The sequence below is a fragment of the Colias eurytheme genome, chromosome 31 (genome assembly GCF_061535395.1).
Source record: "Colias eurytheme isolate Ceu_HAF_F1 chromosome 31, ilColEury1 Martin Lab GWU primary, whole genome shotgun sequence".
NCBI classification, from domain to species: domain Eukaryota; kingdom Metazoa; phylum Arthropoda; class Insecta; order Lepidoptera; family Pieridae; genus Colias; species Colias eurytheme.
In genome coordinates, this window is record NC_143010.1 from 4,289,027 (window position 1) to 4,310,349 (window position 21,323).

At 35.0% G+C, this 21,323-nt stretch overlaps 2 protein-coding genes and 1 long non-coding RNA gene across 3 annotated transcripts in view; all 3 read right to left on the reverse strand.

The window, feature by feature from the left end:
- Window positions 1-18,431, reverse strand: part of LOC149895543 (uncharacterized) — a 208,525-nt gene extending 190,094 nt beyond the window's left edge. Inside the window, exon 1 of the long non-coding RNA XR_016458475.1 lies at window positions 18,225-18,431. This is a non-coding gene — a long non-coding RNA (uncharacterized LOC149895543). The remainder of the gene's footprint in view (window positions 1-18,224) is intronic.
- On the reverse strand, window positions 8,613-11,538 carry LOC149895548 (uncharacterized). The gene has a single exon (XM_090119050.1). It carries the CDS (start codon window positions 10,059-10,061, stop codon window positions 8,967-8,969), a length of 1,095 nt encoding a protein of 364 aa, XP_089975176.1. The 5' UTR covers window positions 10,062-11,538; the 3' UTR covers window positions 8,613-8,966.
- On the reverse strand, window positions 13,455-19,459 carry LOC149895549 (uncharacterized). The gene is made up of 5 exons (XM_090118748.1): window positions 19,405-19,459; window positions 18,569-18,687; window positions 18,088-18,202; window positions 17,246-17,335; window positions 13,455-13,711 (listed from the first exon to the last, which is right to left on the reverse strand). The coding sequence occupies exons 1-5, from the start codon at window positions 19,457-19,459 to the stop codon at window positions 13,455-13,457; spliced, it is 636 nt and encodes a 211-aa protein (XP_089974874.1).
- Window positions 19,460-21,323: the final 1,864 nt, after the last annotated feature.

Consider the following 21,323-nt stretch of genomic DNA (forward strand, 5'->3'; position numbering starts at 1 on the left):
TAATATAGGTATACCGGACGATTCTACTATATTAGCTGAATGTACTGTATCCGATTTTGACGTTACAGATGGTGACCTGACTGGGTAGTCACATGTTCTAGGAGAACTTAGCGCCGATAAAGTTTCAGAGTCGGGAATAGATATCGTTTCACTAGAATCGCGTTCTGGTATAGAAATTGTACTAGAGTCGTTACGCGTTCTTGGCCTATTGTCTCTATCGCCTATATTAACAACCATAGATTCGTTTTCATTATCGGAATGCGTAGCGTTAACTCTAATTCTAGATAAAGCATCCGCGTTTAGATTTTGCTTCCCTTTCTTATAAACTATTTCATAATCATAGTCTTGGAGTCGAAGTCGCCAACGAGTCAGTTTACTACTTGTATCCTTTTGAGAGTTAAGCCATGATAAAGGTTTGTGATCTGTATATATCATAAATTTCTTACCATAAAGATAAGGCCTAAAATGTTTAATAGCCCAAACAATGGCTAGACACTCGCGTTCTATGGTGCTATAGCGTGATTCGGTGTCACTTAAGGTGCGGCTTGCATATGCAACGGGTTTATCGCCTCCAATGGGGCCCTGTGATAATACTGCCCCTAACGCAACATTAGACGCATCAGTCGTTAAGATAAAAGGTTTTTCAAAGTCTGGGTATTGCAAAAGTGGTGCATTCGTTAAGAGTTCCTTACATCTATTGAATGCGTCTATGTAATTTTTATCTAAAATGATTTTATTCCGTTTTTTCAGGCAAGATGTTAAGGGCTTCGTTACATGTGCAAAATCTTTAATAAACCGTCTATAGTATCCTATAAGACCAAGGAAGGATTTGATCTCAGTAGTTGTTTTGGGTATCGGGTAATTAAGTACCGCAGTAATTTTATCGTCATTAGGTTTCAGTCCGTCTTTAGTAATAGTATGTCCGAGGTAAATTACTTCTTTTCGTAAAAATTCAGATTTGTCTAGTTGTACCTTTAAGTTTGTCTGTCTGAGTCGGTCAAAAATGGTTCTTAATTTTAATATATGTTCATCTAAGCTAGAGGAGAATACAATTACGTCATCCAAGTAGACCATGCAATGTATTCCCTGTAGCCCTCTTAATATATTGTCCATTGCTCTCTGGAATGTAGCAGGAGCTGTTTTTAGGCCAAATGGCATTCTAAGGAATTCATAGTGTCCATACTGAGTGCTGAAGGCTGTTTTCTTAATGTCTCGCTCGTCTACCTCAATCTGATGATAACCACTTGCTAAATCAAGTGTAGTGAAGTAGAGGCTCTTACCAAGTTTGTCCAGTAAGTCAGTAATATTAGGAAGTGGATAACGGTCGTCAACAGTCACGTCATTAAGCCTTCGATAATCAACTACCATACGCCATTTAACTAATCCGGAAGCATCGCGCTTCTTCGGAACTAAATGAACTGGAGCATTCCACGGGGAATGTGATTCTCGTATTACATTGTCTTGAAGTAATTTTTCGACTTGTCTATTAATTTCATCTGCTTGCGCAGGAGCCTGTCTATACGGTCTAACAAAAATCGGGTCTTCGTTTTTGGTATTAATTTTATGTTTAACTTCGTTTGTAAAACTTAATGGGATTTGTTCGCAATAAAATATGTCCCTATATTCGTGACATAGGGCGAATATCTTATTACGCTCTATTTCGCTAGTGTGGTCAAGTCTCAGCTTTGATAAATTATTTTTGAGTAATTCGTCATCTTCGTTGTCGTTGTGTTTGTCGTTATGTACAAAGTTACAATCGGAAGGGTCTGATGTTTGAAGAGGTTCGTTAATTTTCAGAGTCATGGGTGATTCTACGCTATTCTGGATTATTGTTGTCGCATAGCCATTATTACAGTTAACTAGTGCTGAGGGCATTCTTACTCCGGGTTTAAATTCTTTAAAGTCGATTACTGCAACACCTGAGTGAAGGTCGGTAGGAATTTTTACCTTCTGTTCACATCGGGGTGGCAAGTGGATAATATAATCTAAGTTATTATTAATGATGGGGATGTCTGTGTTCCTGGTTCTCAGTAGCAAATGTTTCAGGTCAATTATTGCGTCTATTTTTTTCAGTAGGTCATTACCAATAAGTCCGTCATAGCGTTCGTCTACGTCATACAAATGAAATTTGTGGTCGTCAGGGGTATTTAACGTTGGAAAAAGCGGAATTTCTATAACTTCGTCATGTTGACTGGATGCATGGGTGCTTATAACTTTAAAGGGTTCATATTTTATAAAATTCGGAAAATATTGATAGGCAATTCGGGGGCTGATGAATGATCGCGTGCTCCCAGTATCAATCATAAACTTGGAATTAATTTCAGGAATATAAATGTGTGGCAATTTCAGATTTGGATCGCAATTTAATTCTATGATTTCTCCTTTGTAGAGGCTTCCGTTTGAAAATTTTCTTCATCAGACGGAGGCACATTAATGTCTTCAGTATCGTCAGTGGGTATATAAATATCATTCTCATCGTATTCGTAATTCGTATAGTCGTAAGGATTATAGTCATAGTAATAATTGTCATATAGTAAATTGTCATTATGTATGTCGGTTTCATTCAGTCTAAAACCTTGCTGAGTTATTTGCGGTTGAGGGGGTGCCGTCCTCATGGAAACGTCAGTAGACTCAAAGCGGTTATTTTGAGGAGGTCCTTGACCGAAATGCTGTGGCTTCATACCAAAAGTTTGAGGGGGCCTATAACCAAGTTGTGGGTTTTGATTAAATGTAGGCCTATAACCAAATTGTGGATTTTGATTTAATGTTGGTCTATAACCAAATTGTGGATTTTGATTTAATGTTGGTCTATAACCAAATTGTGGATTTTGATTTAATGTTGGTCTATAACCAAATTGTGGATTTTGATGGAATGAAGGCCTATACCCGAACTGTGGGTTTTTATTAAACGGTGGCTTATAACCAAATTGTGGATTTTTATTAAACGGTTGTTGGGGTGTGAATTTAAAACCAAATTTTTGAGGTACATTTGGTGTCCCAAAATTAAATCTTTGTTGAGGATTTTGTAAAAATTGGGGCACCGTTGTATTATTATGGGTACGATTGCGCGACTGATATTGTTCGTGAAAATTAACTTCTTCTAACACAACTTCTAGAGCCTGTTCTAATGTATTAGGCGATTTTAGTCTAACAATTCGCACCATGTTTTCGGGCAAATTATACAAGAAAACGTTCAGGGCTGTATGATTATAAATCGCAATTTTCGCGCGTTTAATTTCCGTATCTACCGATAAATTAACCTTCGATATTAGTAACGATCTAATATTCTGTATCCTATTGCAAAATTCAAGATAACTTTCCCCGGATTTTATTTTACAGGACTCAAGAGAGATTTTTATGCAATCCTCAGTGCGCGGATCGCCAAAATGTTGTTCCAGTAATTCTTTTAGCGCCGGCCAAGTATTAATATCTTCGCGCTCGGATAATAACACGGCGGCATCGCCTATTAATCTACTAGTTATGGCATGTAAAACGTAAATATTCTGCTCTTCATGCCCTCTAAATTTATTAATTATATATTCACATTTTCGAAAGAATAAATTCAAAATTCTTTTGTCTCCACCAAAAAGAGGAATAAGCTTTAACATATCACTCGGAATTGTTATTACGTTTACGCTTTCCATGTTAAATAAGTACAGAGTAATTAAAGTTCTGAAGTCTTTAACCAATTACAATAATTTCGAATTATAAAAATCACACACACAAAAATCAATTAAAAACACGATATAATAAAAAGTCTTAAAATATAGCACAAAAAAAATATATGTTATCAATCACTATAAAAATTAAAACTTGAAATAAGTAATTATAAAATCACATATAAAATATAAAAATTATTAATTGAATTACGATCGATTTTGAGATCAATTAAATCAATTAATATTAATATTCCTTTATGCAAAAATCATTTAATTTTCTAATTTAAAACTTTTAATTAAGTTACACTCTATAGTTAATTAGTCTGTGCAGAGTTTTATGCAAGACAATTTCTTAGAATTAAACACGATATTTCTTATATTGTATAAGTTCTAACTAATTACTGATTTAATAGAATTTCATATTAAAACCAGATCCGTTATAATGCGAGACGTTCAATCCCAAAATAACAGTTAAAAATAATTAAAAGTCAAAATTACACTCTCGTGAAAAGGATATAGGAATATATCAGAAAGGATGGCAAAAAGTTTTACTCACCAACCGATCGTCGATCCCATTATTCCTCGTCGTGGTCGTTTAACAAATTTATATTTCGGTTCTTTTAGGATAGCACGGCCTTTATAGCAATGTTCTAGGGCTAATTTTGAAGACCTCTAGACATGCAGACCTTATATGGCTATCCTACCGGCTGCGCCAGTTAAACTTTGCGGGAGCGATTCGACTTTTTTAAAAAATAAAATAAAATTAAAATTAAACTTATTTAATTATTAACTATAACAAGTGGACGATTTGGAGTCACAAATGTTAATGCCAGAATTACATGCAATGATACAATCGATACCTTATTACGAAATAAATGTTTTTCAATAACTGCTATGCTTATGCTAAATTGCAAGAACTCTCCTGTGGTCTTGCTGAGGCCAGCGGAAAGCTATTGCTCAACCTAATACGGAGGGTTGGGGTGGATGCGTAACTACCTCGACTATTAAATTTCCAGTACGTCTGGCCTTTGCAATGACCATAAATAAATCGCAAGGACAGTCGTTAGAAGTTTGTGGAATCAACTTGGAGTTTCCCTGTTTCGCGCATGGACGTCACGTGTTCGCGCGTCGAAAAACCGTCTTCTTTGTTTATTTACGCACCACAAAATAAAACAAAAATATAGTTTATGAGAAAGCTTTAAATTAATAAACAGACTGTATTTTAACAGTGTGTGTCTGTGAATATCAAATATAAACCTTATAAATAGCCAGTATTTCAGGAAAACTCTGTTTTGTAAGTAAGCAACATGATGTATCGAAAATAATAATAAAACTTCATGCTTTATTCAATAAATGCTTTTTTATTAAATACGTATTCGATTTGTTTGTTTTAAAATCATTTTATACAAAAGATTAGGTCTTTTATTTATCGATGAGGCAGTACGGAGTCTGCCGGGTCAGCTAGTATATACATATATGTATATAGTTTGCATGCACTTATAGTCGGCTAATCGATTTATTTCTAATTTAATTATTAATTATTATTTTTTACGTACACGATGCTTGGGTAAGACTTTCAAAAATCATGAGCATTGGCGTTGAAGAGCTCAAAGCCAAAAAAAAATATTTGATGGCATCTTTTAGGAAATTAATTAAAGAAAAAGCAACCATGCGTTCTGGCTCCTCGCCTGAATATATTTACCAACCAACATGGTTTGCCTACGACGCCATGGAATTGTTTTTAGGATCAGATTATGATGTAAAGAAAACAATGAATACAGAAGACGTTGTAAGTTATTTATTTCTTACTAGCTTTCCGCCCACAACTTTGTACGTGCATCCCCGTTTTTCCCCGTTCCCGCAAGAATTTCGGGAAATCCTTTCTTAGCGGATGCCTACGTACTAACATCTACCTGCATACCAAATTTCAGCCCGATACGTCCAGTGGTTTGGGCTGTGCGTTGATAGATCACTATATCAGTCACCTTTGAGTTTTATATATATATATTACTAGAGATCCGCCCCGGCTTCGCTCGTGGTACATATTTCGCAATAGGTAAAAGGTAGCCTATGTCCTTTCTCGGGTATCAAAATATCTCCATACCATAAATTGGTTCAGTAGTTTAGGCGTGATTGAGTAACAGACAGACAGACAGAGTTACTTTCGCTTTTATAATATTAGTATGGATATATAGATTAAACAAATTTAAAAAGTTTACTTGTGATAACAATAAAATGTGCACGTGTTTGCGAGTGTGACATACGTGTTGTTTTACTGTTGTTGATTCAGATTTTGAAAATAATCAGCAAATTCGTTTCTAATTACGGTAATATCCCTTGAAGAGCGTCTAGGTATCTGTTGTAATGCTATTCCTCCAGCTTCAGTATGTGATTCGTCAGAAGAATCGAATGATCCGGGTCGAGTATAGATGTCCCGAGAGTCTTGACTGTTTCTTAAAAAATTATGTAACAAAATACAGGCCATAGTTACAAGAGGCACTTTTTCTATTTCGATTTCTATTGGTTTTTTTTTTTAATTCTGAAAGCTGATGTTAAAACGCCGAAGGTATTTTCTACAACAACGCGACTACTAGCAAGTTTGTAATTAAAAGTACGTTCTTTTGTGCCGAAACTATGATTATCTCAGACCAATAAAAAAGTATAGACGGAGCTGTCGCAAACAATCGGGGCGAAATAAGTGAGGACTAGTCTCGGCTTTGTGTGCGTAACTTGGTGTAAGACATCGTAGATTTGCGCATGTGTGCTAGAGAAAAATGTTGCAAGCGTTGCGATGCGACTCCCAAGTGCGAGAGATATACTTTAGTGAAAAGTGTTATTAGTATGTAGTATTGTTGTGTATTATTAATTTATTATGTATTTGTCTTGGGTGTATGAAATGAAAGATAATTTCTTTTAATGACAGTTAGGTATTTATTTTCATTTTAAATACAATTATGAAAAAAAAATCTAATTTAAGAAAACACACAACATTTTATACGTGAATGGATAAATGAATGACAATAATGCGAACCATGTATGCTCTAGCTTCTGTCTTCAGAAAGACATGATATTTCGCTTTTATACACACTTCTCATAAAAAAAATCCAAATGCCTATAAAAAACAAAAATATATTAATGATAATTTAATGCCCTTTATGTTGTGACAGTTTTTTGTAATGTAGTAATTTTGCTTACTTTGTAAAGTACTTAGTATTCGTAAAAAATTACGATTTCCCTTACTTTTGGGAAAAAAATAATGTTTTTAACTTGCAACACTGACACAATGGCGTGTTCCGAGAAAGTATGTCTAGTATTTTTACGATTTTGTTTAAAATATACAGCAAATAGGTTACTTATTTGTGAAAAGTTATCCCAGAAGCTTTATTTTTAAAACAGGAATTGTTTTTGCAACACTTTACAACACAGGACGGCATAATTTCGCAATTATTAGGTATTGTTTACTACGTCATGCGCGCTCGCTTACTCGCTGCAGACTACCGCACAGCCGTCTTCATATTTCCGAATCGTCTTCATATTACGTGCCTCACTTGTAGGAGCGCAATGTTCCGTCTATACTTTTTTATTGGTCTGAGATGATTATCTGCAAAAGGTTTCAATATAATATGTTTATGTAAAGCAAAAGCACCGTCGCCAAGAAATACGTATGAAACACTTTCATTTCTTCCGGGCAGTGGAGCAAAGAGAATACAATTACTATGCGTGCCAAATAAGAATAGGACTGTCAAGACGCCATATTGTTCAGTAATACGCGCTAACTTCATTACCAAAGCGTATGGTGTGCAAAAAAATCAATAAAGAAATTATATTCAGTTTAAATATTTAATGTACGCTTTGTTGGTATTTCTAATACATTTCACGCCAAATTTATTATGAATGAGTAGGATTTGAAAATAAAAGCACGTATATAAAAAAACATATATATTATTTCAGTTTTTATCAATCGGATAATATTTCCTCTACACCACTTAACACAGCGTCATCGTCGTCGTATTCTGAATCTTCATTGCTGTCGCTGTCACTGCTATCTCCGCCTGTAATAAGAGAAAACATGATTAATTTAAACTCAAAATCCATTATTCACTTTTTTATTTTTTCAGAAGTATCTAAAATTATAGTTACCTGGATTTATAATGAAACTGAAGTCATCGTGTTCGAGCCGCTCAATCTCCCGTCTCCAGTTATCTACTGTGATTGAAGCTACAGCCTCTCTTGTCAGAGCCTCAATCTCGCTGGCTAACTGGCTTACATTTTTGTCTGCTACACGCCTTTTTATTAAATGCCATATGTATTCTATGGGATTTAGATCACAATTATATGGTGGCAAACGCAAAACTTCATGGCCGTGGCAGGCAAACCTTCCTTGCGTTCATAGTCGGTGGCTTATTTTCTTCGAAGCTGTGGTAAGGAGCGTTGTCAATTACGACTAGGCAGTTTTTGGGCATGTTTGGTAACAGCTGCTGGGTTAGCCATTTCATAAAATTATCACCGTTCATCTGGTCGTGATAATCGCCCGTTTTTGTTTTCGCTTTGAACATAAGGAAAGCTCCGTCCACGAATCCCGTTTCACCTCCGGCATGGGCAATGATCCAACGCGATCCAGCACTCGTATTTTTAAGGAACCCAGTGGTCTCACTAGACTGGCAGCACTTGGCAACAGTGTAATGCGAGTGGATCCACGTCTCATCCAAATAGATGACGGGCTTCTTATCAGCACCGAGTGCATCATTTTGACGTATACGCCGGAGCAACCTCGTAACTTCTATGACTTATTTTTTACTCTGCACACATGCTAAAATATGTTTGTGTGCGTTGCTATTGTATCAGTATTCCCATATGCAAAAATATAAAAATATTTGCACTGGTCACACTGTCGCTTCAATGAGGCCGCCATCCAAAGAGTATAATAATAATATATAGGGTAAAGAGAGCTCTCTTTGAGCATTTTTGGGCAGACTGTTTGACAGTCAACGCCATCTGAAACTTGTTTCCAAACTACGGCGGCGGCAATATGGCCGCTTCAAAATATTTTTTATTGTAAGTTCTATGTTATAAATAACGAAATGAAATTAATTCTGCACTTTATTTTCTGTAAGTAGCATTCAGTTGTTTTGAAGTGCAAAGTTATTTCATTTCGTTACTTACAACATAGAGTTTTATAAATCGGGAGAAAAGGTTTATACAGGGTGTCCCGTGGCAGATTTTGGATTTCTTGATTAAATTAAAGAAGGTTATGCTTTTAAAATATACATATATTTGTTATAAAAAGAAAGACGAGACATGCGGATTTTACTTTTTGAAGATCACTCCGTCCAAATGTTTTCCATCGCGACGTACACACTCGCGGATTCTTTCTAGAGTATTCTGAGCGACGCGCTGTAATACTGACCGAGGAATAGCGTTTATTTCTCGCAAGATATTTTCTTTTAAATCCGATAGATTCGTCGGGTTACTTTCGTAAACTTTTCCTTTTAAATACCCCCATAGAAAAAAATCTAATGGGGTAAGATCTGGCGATCTGGGTGGCCATGAGATATCTCCAAATCGGCTTATTAATTTTCCGGGGAATTCTTCGCGAAGGAGACTCATGGTGGTTCTTGCAGTATGCGGCGTGGCGCCATCTTGTTGAAACCACGTGTGCGAGCTGTTCGATTGATGTTCTCTCAGTTTAGGAATAAAATATTCGCGAATCATGCGGCGGTAGACATCACCATCAACAGTAACAGTTACTCCACGAGAATTTTCAAAGAAAAACGGTCCAATAATTCCATTGACAGACAGAGCTGCCCAAACAGTTACTTTTTGGCTATTCAATGGTTGTTGGTGTTTTAATCGCGGGTTTTGTCCTCTTGGCGCCCAATAGCGGCAGTTTTGTTTATTAACAAAGCCATTCAAATGAAAATGAGCTTCATCACTAAACCAAATTGTGTTAACAGTTCGGAATCGGCTCAACATGTTTTCACAAAACTCTTTGCGTACTCTGTAGTCATTTGGTTTAAGTGCCTGCACCAATTGGATCTTGAAAGGGTGGAGTTTAATATCCAAGCTTAAAATACGGTGCAGCGTGGTTTTTGGAAGCCGCAAACTTGACGCTCTCTTCCGCACGGACTGGCGGGGATTTTCTTGCACGCTGCTTGCAACGCGTTCAATGTTTTGTGCAGTCCTCGATGTTCGGCTAGGACCTGGGCGTGGCTCGTTAGCTGTCGAACCCGTTGCACGGAACTTCTGGATCCACGTCCTAATCAAACTTTCACTTGGTGCTTCACTTAAACGACGAATTTTGTACTGAGAACAAAATTTCCGTCGAGCAACAGTACACGATTTGTTAGATGCAAAATACGCTTCGACTGCGAAAGCGCGGTGCGCGCCAGTCCACTGCGACATCGTGACTGACCAATCCGCACTAGTGCCGCGCCTAAATGTCACCCCACCCCGGTCCCCCGCGCAACCGTTGCAAAAATATTCGAATTTTAAATCCTAAATCTGCCACGGGACACCCGGTACAAATAAAAGGCAGTGTTAACACTTTACTTTTTATTTTTATAATGTTTATGTTTGTCATAATATTTTTGAGCAGCTATTTTAGTTTCATCGTCACCTACATAATTTAACTTTCCGGACAAAATTCGATTGATCCATCTACACCAGCTATATAATAAAACATTAAGAGTAACGTTTATAAAATATTCTTTTAATTTTTCAATATGCGTGGTGCAGTTAAAAGGATATTCAACCATCACATCTGCTAACAATTTGATATTTCTTTTAATGTTCTGTTTCGGTACATTATTTTTTAAATATCCTGTTGCTATATTTTGGGGATCATGAAAGCTATTTTCTAGCTCTTCACTTGGGTAACATAACCATTTCTTGTTAGCGTATTCTTTGGCTCTAATGAATTTATTTCTACCATGATTGTCCCCATGATCTATAAGGTTTTGTCTGCAGTTTTTACAATTTTTTACAATATTTTTTAAACATTTCGACAGGACCCAGCCACATACATAATTTCTTTGGCCTGCATCACTTTCTCTACTAACATTTAAAACATTTTCATTATACTCGATGGCCTCGTTTTCTTTGGGAGCATCAAAAGCATGGGGCGTTGACTTTTCTGTTAAAAAAAACTCTAATGTTTGAAGACATTTGTCTTCCTCGCAGTTTGCTCTGCCTGAATGAGGGGAACTATAATTATTTTACAGTAGTGCCTTAAAAGCACCTTCAAAAGCTACCGAATTAGGTGCATTATTTCTCGCCCCGTAGCTTCTGATATTCCCAAAGAAATTTTCGACCGGATCCTGATTAAAATTTCTTGTTAAAAGTGCATCAAAACCGTATCTTTGGGATACAATATTCCAAATAGCCTCCATACCTTCAATAGTTTTAATCAAATTTGTTATAGATGGTATGTTTGTTTCGATCAATCGAGATTTGTTTCCGGTCGATTTTATGTAAGTAAATAATTTGATTGTTTTTAAAATAATTTTTGCTTTTATCCGCGGCTCGTGGTGAGGCGAGTGCCTTTTTATAGGCCCTTTATATTTTTTCCCATTGGGAACGTGTAAGGTACTGACGTTAAGACTGTCGAACAAATTATCGAATAATAGCGTTATATCAATTAATTGCTTACAACTTTCTGGGAGATCTCCTCTAGCAGACAAATGTTCAGTTGCTACAGTAACACTATGGCTGAAAAGTTGTGTTGCTGTTTTTACCCTCATTTTATTAATTTTTTCGGGATTTATGTGTTCTTCTGTGAGTTTGTCTAATAGGCGTAATTCCACATAAGATTTGTCTGCCGCATATAGTTTTTGGAAATATGTACTCCCATTTCACAGTTTTTTGCACATTGTTCGATGTATACACTTACAGCCGTACAAATAAAAACTTGCTTATTCAAACCTTATGCAATGCATAGATATGATAAGAATAAATAAAGAATAAGGATGTCATAATTTCTTACAAATAAATTTGGAATAACGTCGATGTATCTATGCTCACGCTATGCAATAGGCGCGAAGCGGCAACGTCGCAATTCATTCACAAAATTATGAAAAACATTGAAATTGTCTACGGTTAAGCCTTGGTGCTGTCATTTTGCTGACGCTCGTTTGACTTCGTCGAATTTGTTGTGAAGTTTCATCATACGATGTTCTGTTTATTTATTTTTTAAATATTTATTGGAAATAATTTAAATATATCATTAAATATGCAAGCAAATGATATATATATACGAAGATAAACCCACCTTGAGATAGAGAGTTGCCAAATAACTGGTACTCAAAACATACAACTCCAGGCTTAGAAGATTTATATTTTCAACGAAAGTGTATATTATTGTGATAAGTTTAGAAATAAGTTTTATGTATGTATGGTTTGGCGCATGTTGTAAATAAATAAATCATTATAAATATCAAAAGGGTTTTTCATAATTTCGTATATTTTGACATTTCATACAAAATTTTCCATTTCAATAGGTAGGTACGTAATGAAATTATTAATTTGCTCAACTTTTTCTACTTCTCGTATTACTCCCATTGCTATTATCTCAAATTTAGATTGAAAATTGCTTCTAAAACTTGTAAAACACTGCTGTGTTTGTGTAACAATGTACTAAAAGATATGTTATAACTCGGTTATGTCAGACTTATACTAGGGTGGTAGCCGTAATAAGGACGGAATAGCATTAGTATGAATACTTATTACGAAGTTATACTAGGTTACATTTATTTCGTGTTTATTTGTATGATTTTTCCTTATTCTTAGTTTATTCTTTGCATAAAATGTTATAACTCGTTTATTTGTACGGCTGTAAATCTTTATTTAATAAATTATTTCTTATTCCCTTTATTAAATGGGGTACATCGAACAATGGTACAATTTTTTTTTCTATCTATAGACATATGGTCGTAACGCCATTCCTTACCACGTCTCAAATATTTAGCTTTCGTTTCAGTTACAAGCTCAGTGATTGCACCAACATTTACGGTGCTCTGATCACACACTGTATTCACAATGATTAGACCAGAGTCTTGAGCATATTGTATGACCGTAGTTATTACATACATACATACAATTACAATTACAATTTATTACAATATACAATTAATATTCATGTAAAATTATATAAATAAAAAGGCTACCAAAACAATTTATACAAGCCAATGTTTCCCTAGCTAGGTTACTGGGCAACCTGTGTTTAGGAGAAACAGCTTGCCTCTAAAATAAATTCACAAAAAGCCTCTTAGCAAGTACTTAATTATAATTAAAATTGGTTACAATAGAGAGTAGAGAAAAAAAAAATATGTATTAATTTAAGATGTGAGAATGCGGGTGTGCCGTATGAAACTGTATCGTATGAATGTATATATATTTGTGTGTGTAAGTGTTATATTTTTTAATTCGGTCTTATTCAGCCTAGATGTAAAGTAATAGGTCGTTTCGTTTTTTTCGCTATTAGTGTTTTTTTTATTTTTTCATAAACAATGGGATTTATCCCGGCATTTATTTTAATGGATCCCAGAAGGCGCTTCATTGATTTAGCCGATGGCAGAGTAAAATATTTATTTAACAACTATAGCGGTCCGCCCCGGCTTCGCCCGTGGTACATATTTACGTTTTCTCTACATAAAAACCATCCTCGTACTTCAAGGAATATAATAAAAAAAGAATTATCGAATTCGGTTCAGCCGTTCTCGAGTTATGCGCTTACCAACACATTTTGCGATTCATTTTTATATATAAGAAGAAGAAGATGAATACGATTTCGGGCTTTTCTTATAAAGCGAAAGCGCTAATATTTTCTCTTCCGTCGTGAAACGACGCCCTTTTGGATTTTTTGCAGCCTGCAATTGCATACTTAAAAAGAGTCGTGCGGGTATTCTTAAAATAATTAGCGAAATTCTTGAACAGGGTATTGTTTGAATAGTCTTCAGCGCTTTTTAATCTTGCCTTGAAAGACTCCCCCTTGTTCCGCAAACGCATAATATCAGTTTGCAGTTGCTTAATCTTCGTGCGCAGTGGAGCTGCTGGATCTGTGGAAAAATGCTCAATTTAGAAATTGTGTAGTATAGCCGCGAACCACTTAAGCAGTTACCTTGGCAAAACATTGTATGATAAAATATATATAATAAAATTATTATTCTGGCACTTTTATTTATTTTGCACCACCATGTTATTGACTCATTTATTTTCCTCGTCTTTTCTGGGTTGCCTGGTAGAGATCGCTGCCAGCGATAAGGCCGCCTACTGTACATTGTTATATTGTATTTTTAAGTTTGTAAAATGTATTCTATAAGGTGTACAATAAAGTATTTTTCATTCATTCATTCATTTATTATAAAGAGGAAAACTATGTTTGTTTGTTTGATTGTAATGACAAAAACTACTGGATCGATTTTAAAAATTCTTTCACCATTTTAAAGCTACATTATCCCTGAGTAGCATAGGCTATATAATATCACGCTATGTCTCACGGGAGCGAGGCAGTAACCAAAAACCTAACGTAACGCGGGTAAAACCGCAAGGAACAGCTAGTAAATAATATACAGGTTGTCCCACGGCTATGCCACATGGAGGGAATGTACCTTAAATATTGTAGATAGAACATTTTACTGAAAGAAGACATTATTTGAAATTTAAAAACTTTTAAAACTGTACTCACAGATATTTAAATAAATACATAAATGAACCGGGAATCGAACCTGTTACTCGAGAAAATTAATCAGCCTGTAGTTTTATCCTACCGATGGAAAGGCTTTATCACAAGGATTATTTTTTACTAAATAACATAGCATCAAAAATAAAAGAAAAACCCTGAATTTAAACATTTTTAATACAAAATTAGTCCATTTTTCAAATGCTCAAAATGAGTCCCTTCTTCTTGAATACAAAGTGACGATTTTTGATTATTTCGTTCCCAGACGATTTTTTGGTCTTGATGTGGTGAATATTATTTTTTAAATGATACATACTATTTAAGTAGATTAATTAGTAATAAGTAGTTATGATTGTCAATTGTATGTCAATACGGCAATGTAAGCTTTTAACTTTTCTGAACAAAATTTTTCACATCAAATGTTAAAATTCACGGTCTTCCTTTTATTTGTGACACTATGTTTCTTACTAAAAATAATCCTTATGATGAAGCCTTTCGATCGGTATGATTATTATTTCTTGTAGAACAAGTTCGATTCCCGGCCCAACCATTTAATAATTTTAATATGTATGTATGCAGTATAAATTGATTTTAAATTTCAAATAATGTCTTCTTTCAGTAAAATGTTCTATCTACAATATTTAAGGTACTTTCCCTCCATGTGACCGCCTCTTTGGTATAGTGGTTGACGCATGAGCGTAGAACCGAGGGGTCCTGGGTTCGATTCCCGGTGGAGACGAGGAAAAAAAAATGTCTCGGTCTGGCAGGACACAGAAGGCTGATCACCTACTTGTCCCTAAAAGAGAATCGATCAGTGAAACAGATGTATGAATAATGCATCTGCCCCTTACCCCACTACGGGGACACGGGACTTCACTTTTTCCCTCCATGTGGCATAGCCGTGGGACGCCCTGTATATGTATAATGTACTGACAATAAACTGGCTTTCGCATTTTAAGGATTAGTTATATACAAACCCAATTTAAATTTCTTATTAAAAGATTCATATCGATGGTGAATCTTAATAATAAAGGCGAAAGTTTGTATGAATGTTTGTTACTCTTTCACGTAAAAACTACTGAACCGATTACAATGAAATTTAGCACACATATAGAGGGTAACTTGGATTAACACATAGGATAGGTTTTATCCCGGAAATCCCATGGGAACGGGAACTATGCGGGTTTTCCTTTGAAAACGCGGGCGAAGCCGCGGGCGGAAATCTAGTAGTCAATAAATAATATCTACAATAAGCAAACTTTGTTGGAGGCATTCAAAACTTATGTCTTTTTTATTTTCATTTATAATGTTTTATCATAGGTCCAACAACTATATTTTTAGAATAAAAATTAAAAACACATGTATAGAAAAGGAAAAGGCCGAAAACACACACGAAAGCCACATCTTGTGAAATTTCATTTTTGTAGATAAAAAAACTAGTGGAAAGTAATAAACTAGTGGACCATCCCGGCTTCGCCCGTGGTACATATTTCGCAATAAAAAGTAGCCTATGTCCTTTCTCGGGTATCAAAATATCTCCATACCAAATTTCATGCAAATTGGTTCAGTAGTTTAGCGTGATTGAGTAACAGACAGACAGACAGAGTTACTTTCGCATTTATAATATTAAGTATGGATTGACTATTAACCATTGATCTTCTTATATATAAAAATGAATCGCAAAATGTGTTGGTAAGCGCATAACTCTAGAACGGCTGAACCGATTTCGGTAATTCTTTTTTTATTATATTCCTTGAAGTACGAGGATGGTTCTTATGTAGAAAAAACGTAAACATGTACCACGGGCGAAGCCGGGGCGGACCGCTAGTCTTCTTCTTATATATAAAAATGAATCGCAAAATGTGTTGGTAAGCGCATAACTCGAGAACGGCTGAACCGATTTCGATAATTCTTTTTTTATTATATTCCTTGAAGTACGAGGATGGTTTTTATGTAGAGAAAACGTAAATATGTACCACGGGCGAAGCCGGGGCAGACTGCTAGTTATATATACATCTATATCTATAAATCTTTTATACACACATACACCTATATAAAATTGGAGTGTCTGTTTGTAATATTGAAATAACCGTTTTTTACAACATGCATATGATATGGTACAAACACCATAATAACATTTATTACAATTTTTGTCTATCTGTTTGTCCTGGCTAATCTCTAAAACGGATGGACCGATTTTGACGGGCACTTTTATTGGCAGGTAGCTGATGTAATAAAGCATAACTTAGGCTACTTTTATTTTGTAAAAATAGGTACGAGAAGATATTGGTCCGGGACGCGGATGAAACTGCAGGAAATAGCTAGTACACAATATTTTGACAATTTATTTTAAGTTTTTAAAGCTTCTTTAAATCTCGAGGTATTATTTATCAGACTGATGGTTAAGTTGTGATCATGCAACAAACAGACGGATAAATTAAGACAACTTGTTCATTAATAGATGATAAACACTGCCATTACCTGCAGCTATAGGTTGCGATGTTCAAGGCAGCAGGTTGTGTAATGATGGTTGTTCTGAAGTATCATGGCTCACAGATGGTTCTGAAAATATATTATTTCAATTAAATTAAAACAGATGATAAAAATATTTATAATATAAAAATGAATCGCAAAATGTGTTGGTAAGCGCATAACTCGAGAACGGCTGAACCGATTTCGATAATTCTTTTTTTATTATATTCCTTGAAGTACGAGGATGGTTTTTATGTAGAGAAAACGTAAATATGTACCACGGGCGAAGCCGGGGCGGACCGCTAGTTTATAATAAAATGATAAAATTATTTATCAAGCAATTATTGTAATTTTTAACTGTAATGTAATGGTGATTGTGTTAAATATAAAATCAAAAGCATTAATATTATTATATAGTTTAAAACATTCAAATATTTACCTGAATTTTCCTGCTGTATTAAAGTAGGTTCTAAATTATGTTGTGTGGAAGTTGAAGCTTGTCCCCATGTGATTTGACTCAAATTTAGGCCTGAAATTTATTACAATTACTCTATTAGCTAATGTGCCACAACATGATGAATGAATGAATGAATGAATGAAATACTCTTTATTGTACATACACAGTAATAAATTTTGTTACATAGTTAAGATAGCTTATAGGTAATAGAGATGTACAAAGAGCGGCTTTATCGCTCGTGAGCGATTTCTTCCAAGCATCTCGATGTAGATATAGATATAGTGAACAAGAATTAAAAGAGAGAAACATGATGTATGGTATTGATACTAATACATATTATAAAAAGTAAAGATTTGATAGTTTGTTTGGATTGAATAGGCTCCGAAAATACTTGACTGATTTTAAAAATATTTCACCGTTGGAAAGCTACACTATTGCCCGTGAACTTAGGCTATATTTTATCCAGGTATGGCATACGATGTTGTAAATAGTGAAGGAAACATTGATGCCAATGACCTAAGAAGTACTCTTGGTTATGTATACTAATATTTTAACTTTGTTTGAACGCGCTAATCTCGGGAACTACTGGTCCGATTTGAAAAATTCTTTCGGTGTTAGATAGCCCATTTATCGAGGAAGGCTATAGGCTATATATCATCACGCTACGACCAACAGGGGTGGAGCCACGCGGGTGAAACCGCGCGGAGCAGCTAGTACATTATAAATCTTGTCTGTAAGTTAAAGGTGGTTTCAAATCCAACTCGAACATTAAACACCACAATTAATAAAATAAATTCAACATGAGTCAAAATTAAAAGGCTTACCAGGCAGATGAAGTGTTGGAACTGCCAATGCGTTCAACCGATTATTTCGATTTCTGTAAGTTTCACCACAGAATACATAATAGTAGCTAAACGCTACAGAACGGACACTCTCCGCCTCCCGCCAAAATTAAACTTACCTCACCCCCGCGCGATCAGACATAAAATGGGCCATATTTTTCTGCAAGGACGATACGCAACGAAGATTGACAACATTAATCAAATTGACTTAAAGTAATTTTATTATTTTGGATTTGTGATTATCGTTTTTCGTAGAAAATGGTTAGATATTGTGCTGTTTACGGATGTATTTCATCAGAAAAACAAGAATTTTTTTTACGCTAGTCACAAATGTGCCAACCTTGGTGCCAACCATAAAGCGTTAACACACACATTTGCAGTCTCTACGGTGTGACTGTCAAAACGATCATTTTGTATGGAGTGTCCGGGGTGTGGTTTCACAGAAATGTATGTCACAAATAACCTGTTTCTTGTAATATTCAATATCTGACAATGTTTCAAGTCTTCCTCCAACAAGATTGACCCAAGTTTTCAATCTCTCAGGGAATTTTTTTGGATCTGGGAAACGATGCATTGCAAAATCTGAAAAAAAATAAAACAATAATTAGTCAAAATTTATTTATAAAATGTATTATATTATGAAAAGGGTATATTATACTTGTAATAATTTATTATACTTCTAATAAAGGTTCATGACATTTACAGTAATCACACAACAGTGACTATGCACAATAACAAACAAAGAGCAAATCTCAGGAACTAACTAAATCTTTCAATCAATAAATAGACTATCGAACACTGAAAGCTTTCAAATAAATTCCCCAGCTTTATAATATTAATTTATATTATAGGATTTTATCATGCTTATCTATATCTGTATTTGGAACTAGTTTGTCTGCGCGGAAGCCAAATATTATAATCATAAAATGTGCCTGCGACATTGTCCGCGTGGTTGTTGTTTTTATTTATTATTTATTTATTTATTTGGCTTACCAACAATTGAGTACACTAAGACAATTATGGGTTACAATCAATCAAATCGTGGCAGGTGTATCAATCTTTTACAGGTAAGCACATCATGCACTACATCTTAATGACACATTTATTTTCTTACATTCATTTCTAATGAGTAAAATTGACAATTTTGTAATTAACGTGTGCATTAAGATGCCACTGTGTTCATCACACATCCACGTTAAACTCACTTCCTTGTACATCATTACAGAACAATATTTAACAATGTCATTGATGTGTAATAAATGTTTAATGTCACGCTCAAATATGGTTACACATAAATACCGTGTTGCAGAGGTTCAGGGTCGGATATGTAAGAGAGAGCTTGTCCTTCCACCATTCTTTAAGAGCTTTATAATTATATGTGTTAACACTCCCTGGCTTCAATGTCCTTAAACTGTCGCAGCATTTCGAACAGTGACATCTTTTAACCAATACAGAGGCTAGATAACCGCTAACATAAACAACTGGTTGATTTTCAAAAAGCTCAAACCAGTTATCATCTGTTTCGGGTTCAATGTCTGGCAAATGTAAAATAGGATCACTATCATATACATCATCTATATCAAGTGTAACTGGATACGAATGTTCTGCTTTAATTACATCGTCGACTTCGGCATTTTTAAAAACTAAATCATGAAAATCTAAAATAAGTTGATTTTCGTCAATTAGCTTCTCGAATGGAGTACTTAATCAATTTTGTCAATATGTTAGTTTTGAGGGCTGCCGTAAAATGGTGACACGTTGGATTTTGATTCGTTGGCGAATGTTGCCTAATTAAATCGAAAAGATTCTCTTGTGTCTTGGTTTAATTGACGTAAATTAAGGAATTTAAATCCAATTAAATTAACATATTTCAATATGTCCTGCAGAGAACATATGGTGGTGTAATATCCATTTACGCATCTAATATTTCTTAATGGCTGTCAGATTTTAAGAAGTGCATGGTTTTAACCATTGTTTTTAATTGTGGCCACATTTTATGGTGTATACTGTTTTTAGATACGTTAACTCTCAAACCTTTCTTAACATCTTTTTTCGTCGCAGGGCCATTAGTCAAATCGAACAAAGTATCTAACTGTTTAATTACATTTGCTGTTTGTAAAACAGCATCTCGTTTTAATGTTCTTTAGTGTACATAGGCTGGGGTCTTCAAATTAAATACTGTATGTTCTGAACTACTTTATTATATTTATACATTTATACTTTATTAACGTTAGCTTAGTTAGGCGAGTGGCAGACGACTGGCTCTCGCAGGAGTGTCGTCATTCGCCGCGCTACAAACCGCTGAATTTACGATATTTGATTACTGTGAATAATAACACACACTACAGTTCCATCAACTTCTTTTACATTAGGATCATTACATTTTTATTTCTAATGTATAGGTATAAATGACTTGCCAAACATTACCAAACATAAAACAGTTTTATTTGCTGATGATACAACACTTATCGTGAAATGCAAATCAGGAAGTACTTCTTTCAATCCAGACTTAAATAAAGCACTTTACGATATAGTAGGGTGGTTAAAAAGTAATAATCTCCAAATCAACTTTGAAAAAACTAAAATGATAAAATTTTGTAAGTACTAAAAATAGTCGACAAATCGAGTTAAAAGTTAGTTATGAAAATAAACCCATAGAACAAGTAAAAAGCCACAAGTTTCAGGGTATCCATTTGGATGAAAATTTAAAATGGAATGTACACACTACACATCCATACTAATATTATAAATGCGAAAGTAACTCTGTCTGTCTGTCTGTTACTCAATCACGCCTAAACTACTGAACCAATTTGCATGAAATTTGGAATGGAGATATTTTGATACCCGAGAAAGGACATAGGCTACCTTTTATTGCGAAATATGTACCACGGGCGAAGCCGGGGCGGGTCGCTAGTAGAATATATATATATGTGACAAGTTAAACCGATTTGTGTATGTCATAAGACGACTCAGGAACACAGTGTCAATGGAGGCCGCCCTAAGTGCTTATCATGCATATGTATCATCAACTAGATTTCCGCCCGCGGCTTCGCCCGCGTTTGCAAAGGAAAACCCGCATAGTTCCCGTTCCCGTGGGATTTCCGGGATAAAAACTATCCTATGTGTTAATCCAAGTTACCCTCTATATGTGTGCTAAATTTCATTGTAATCGGTTCAGTAATTTTTACGTGAAAGAGTAACAAACATCCATACATCCT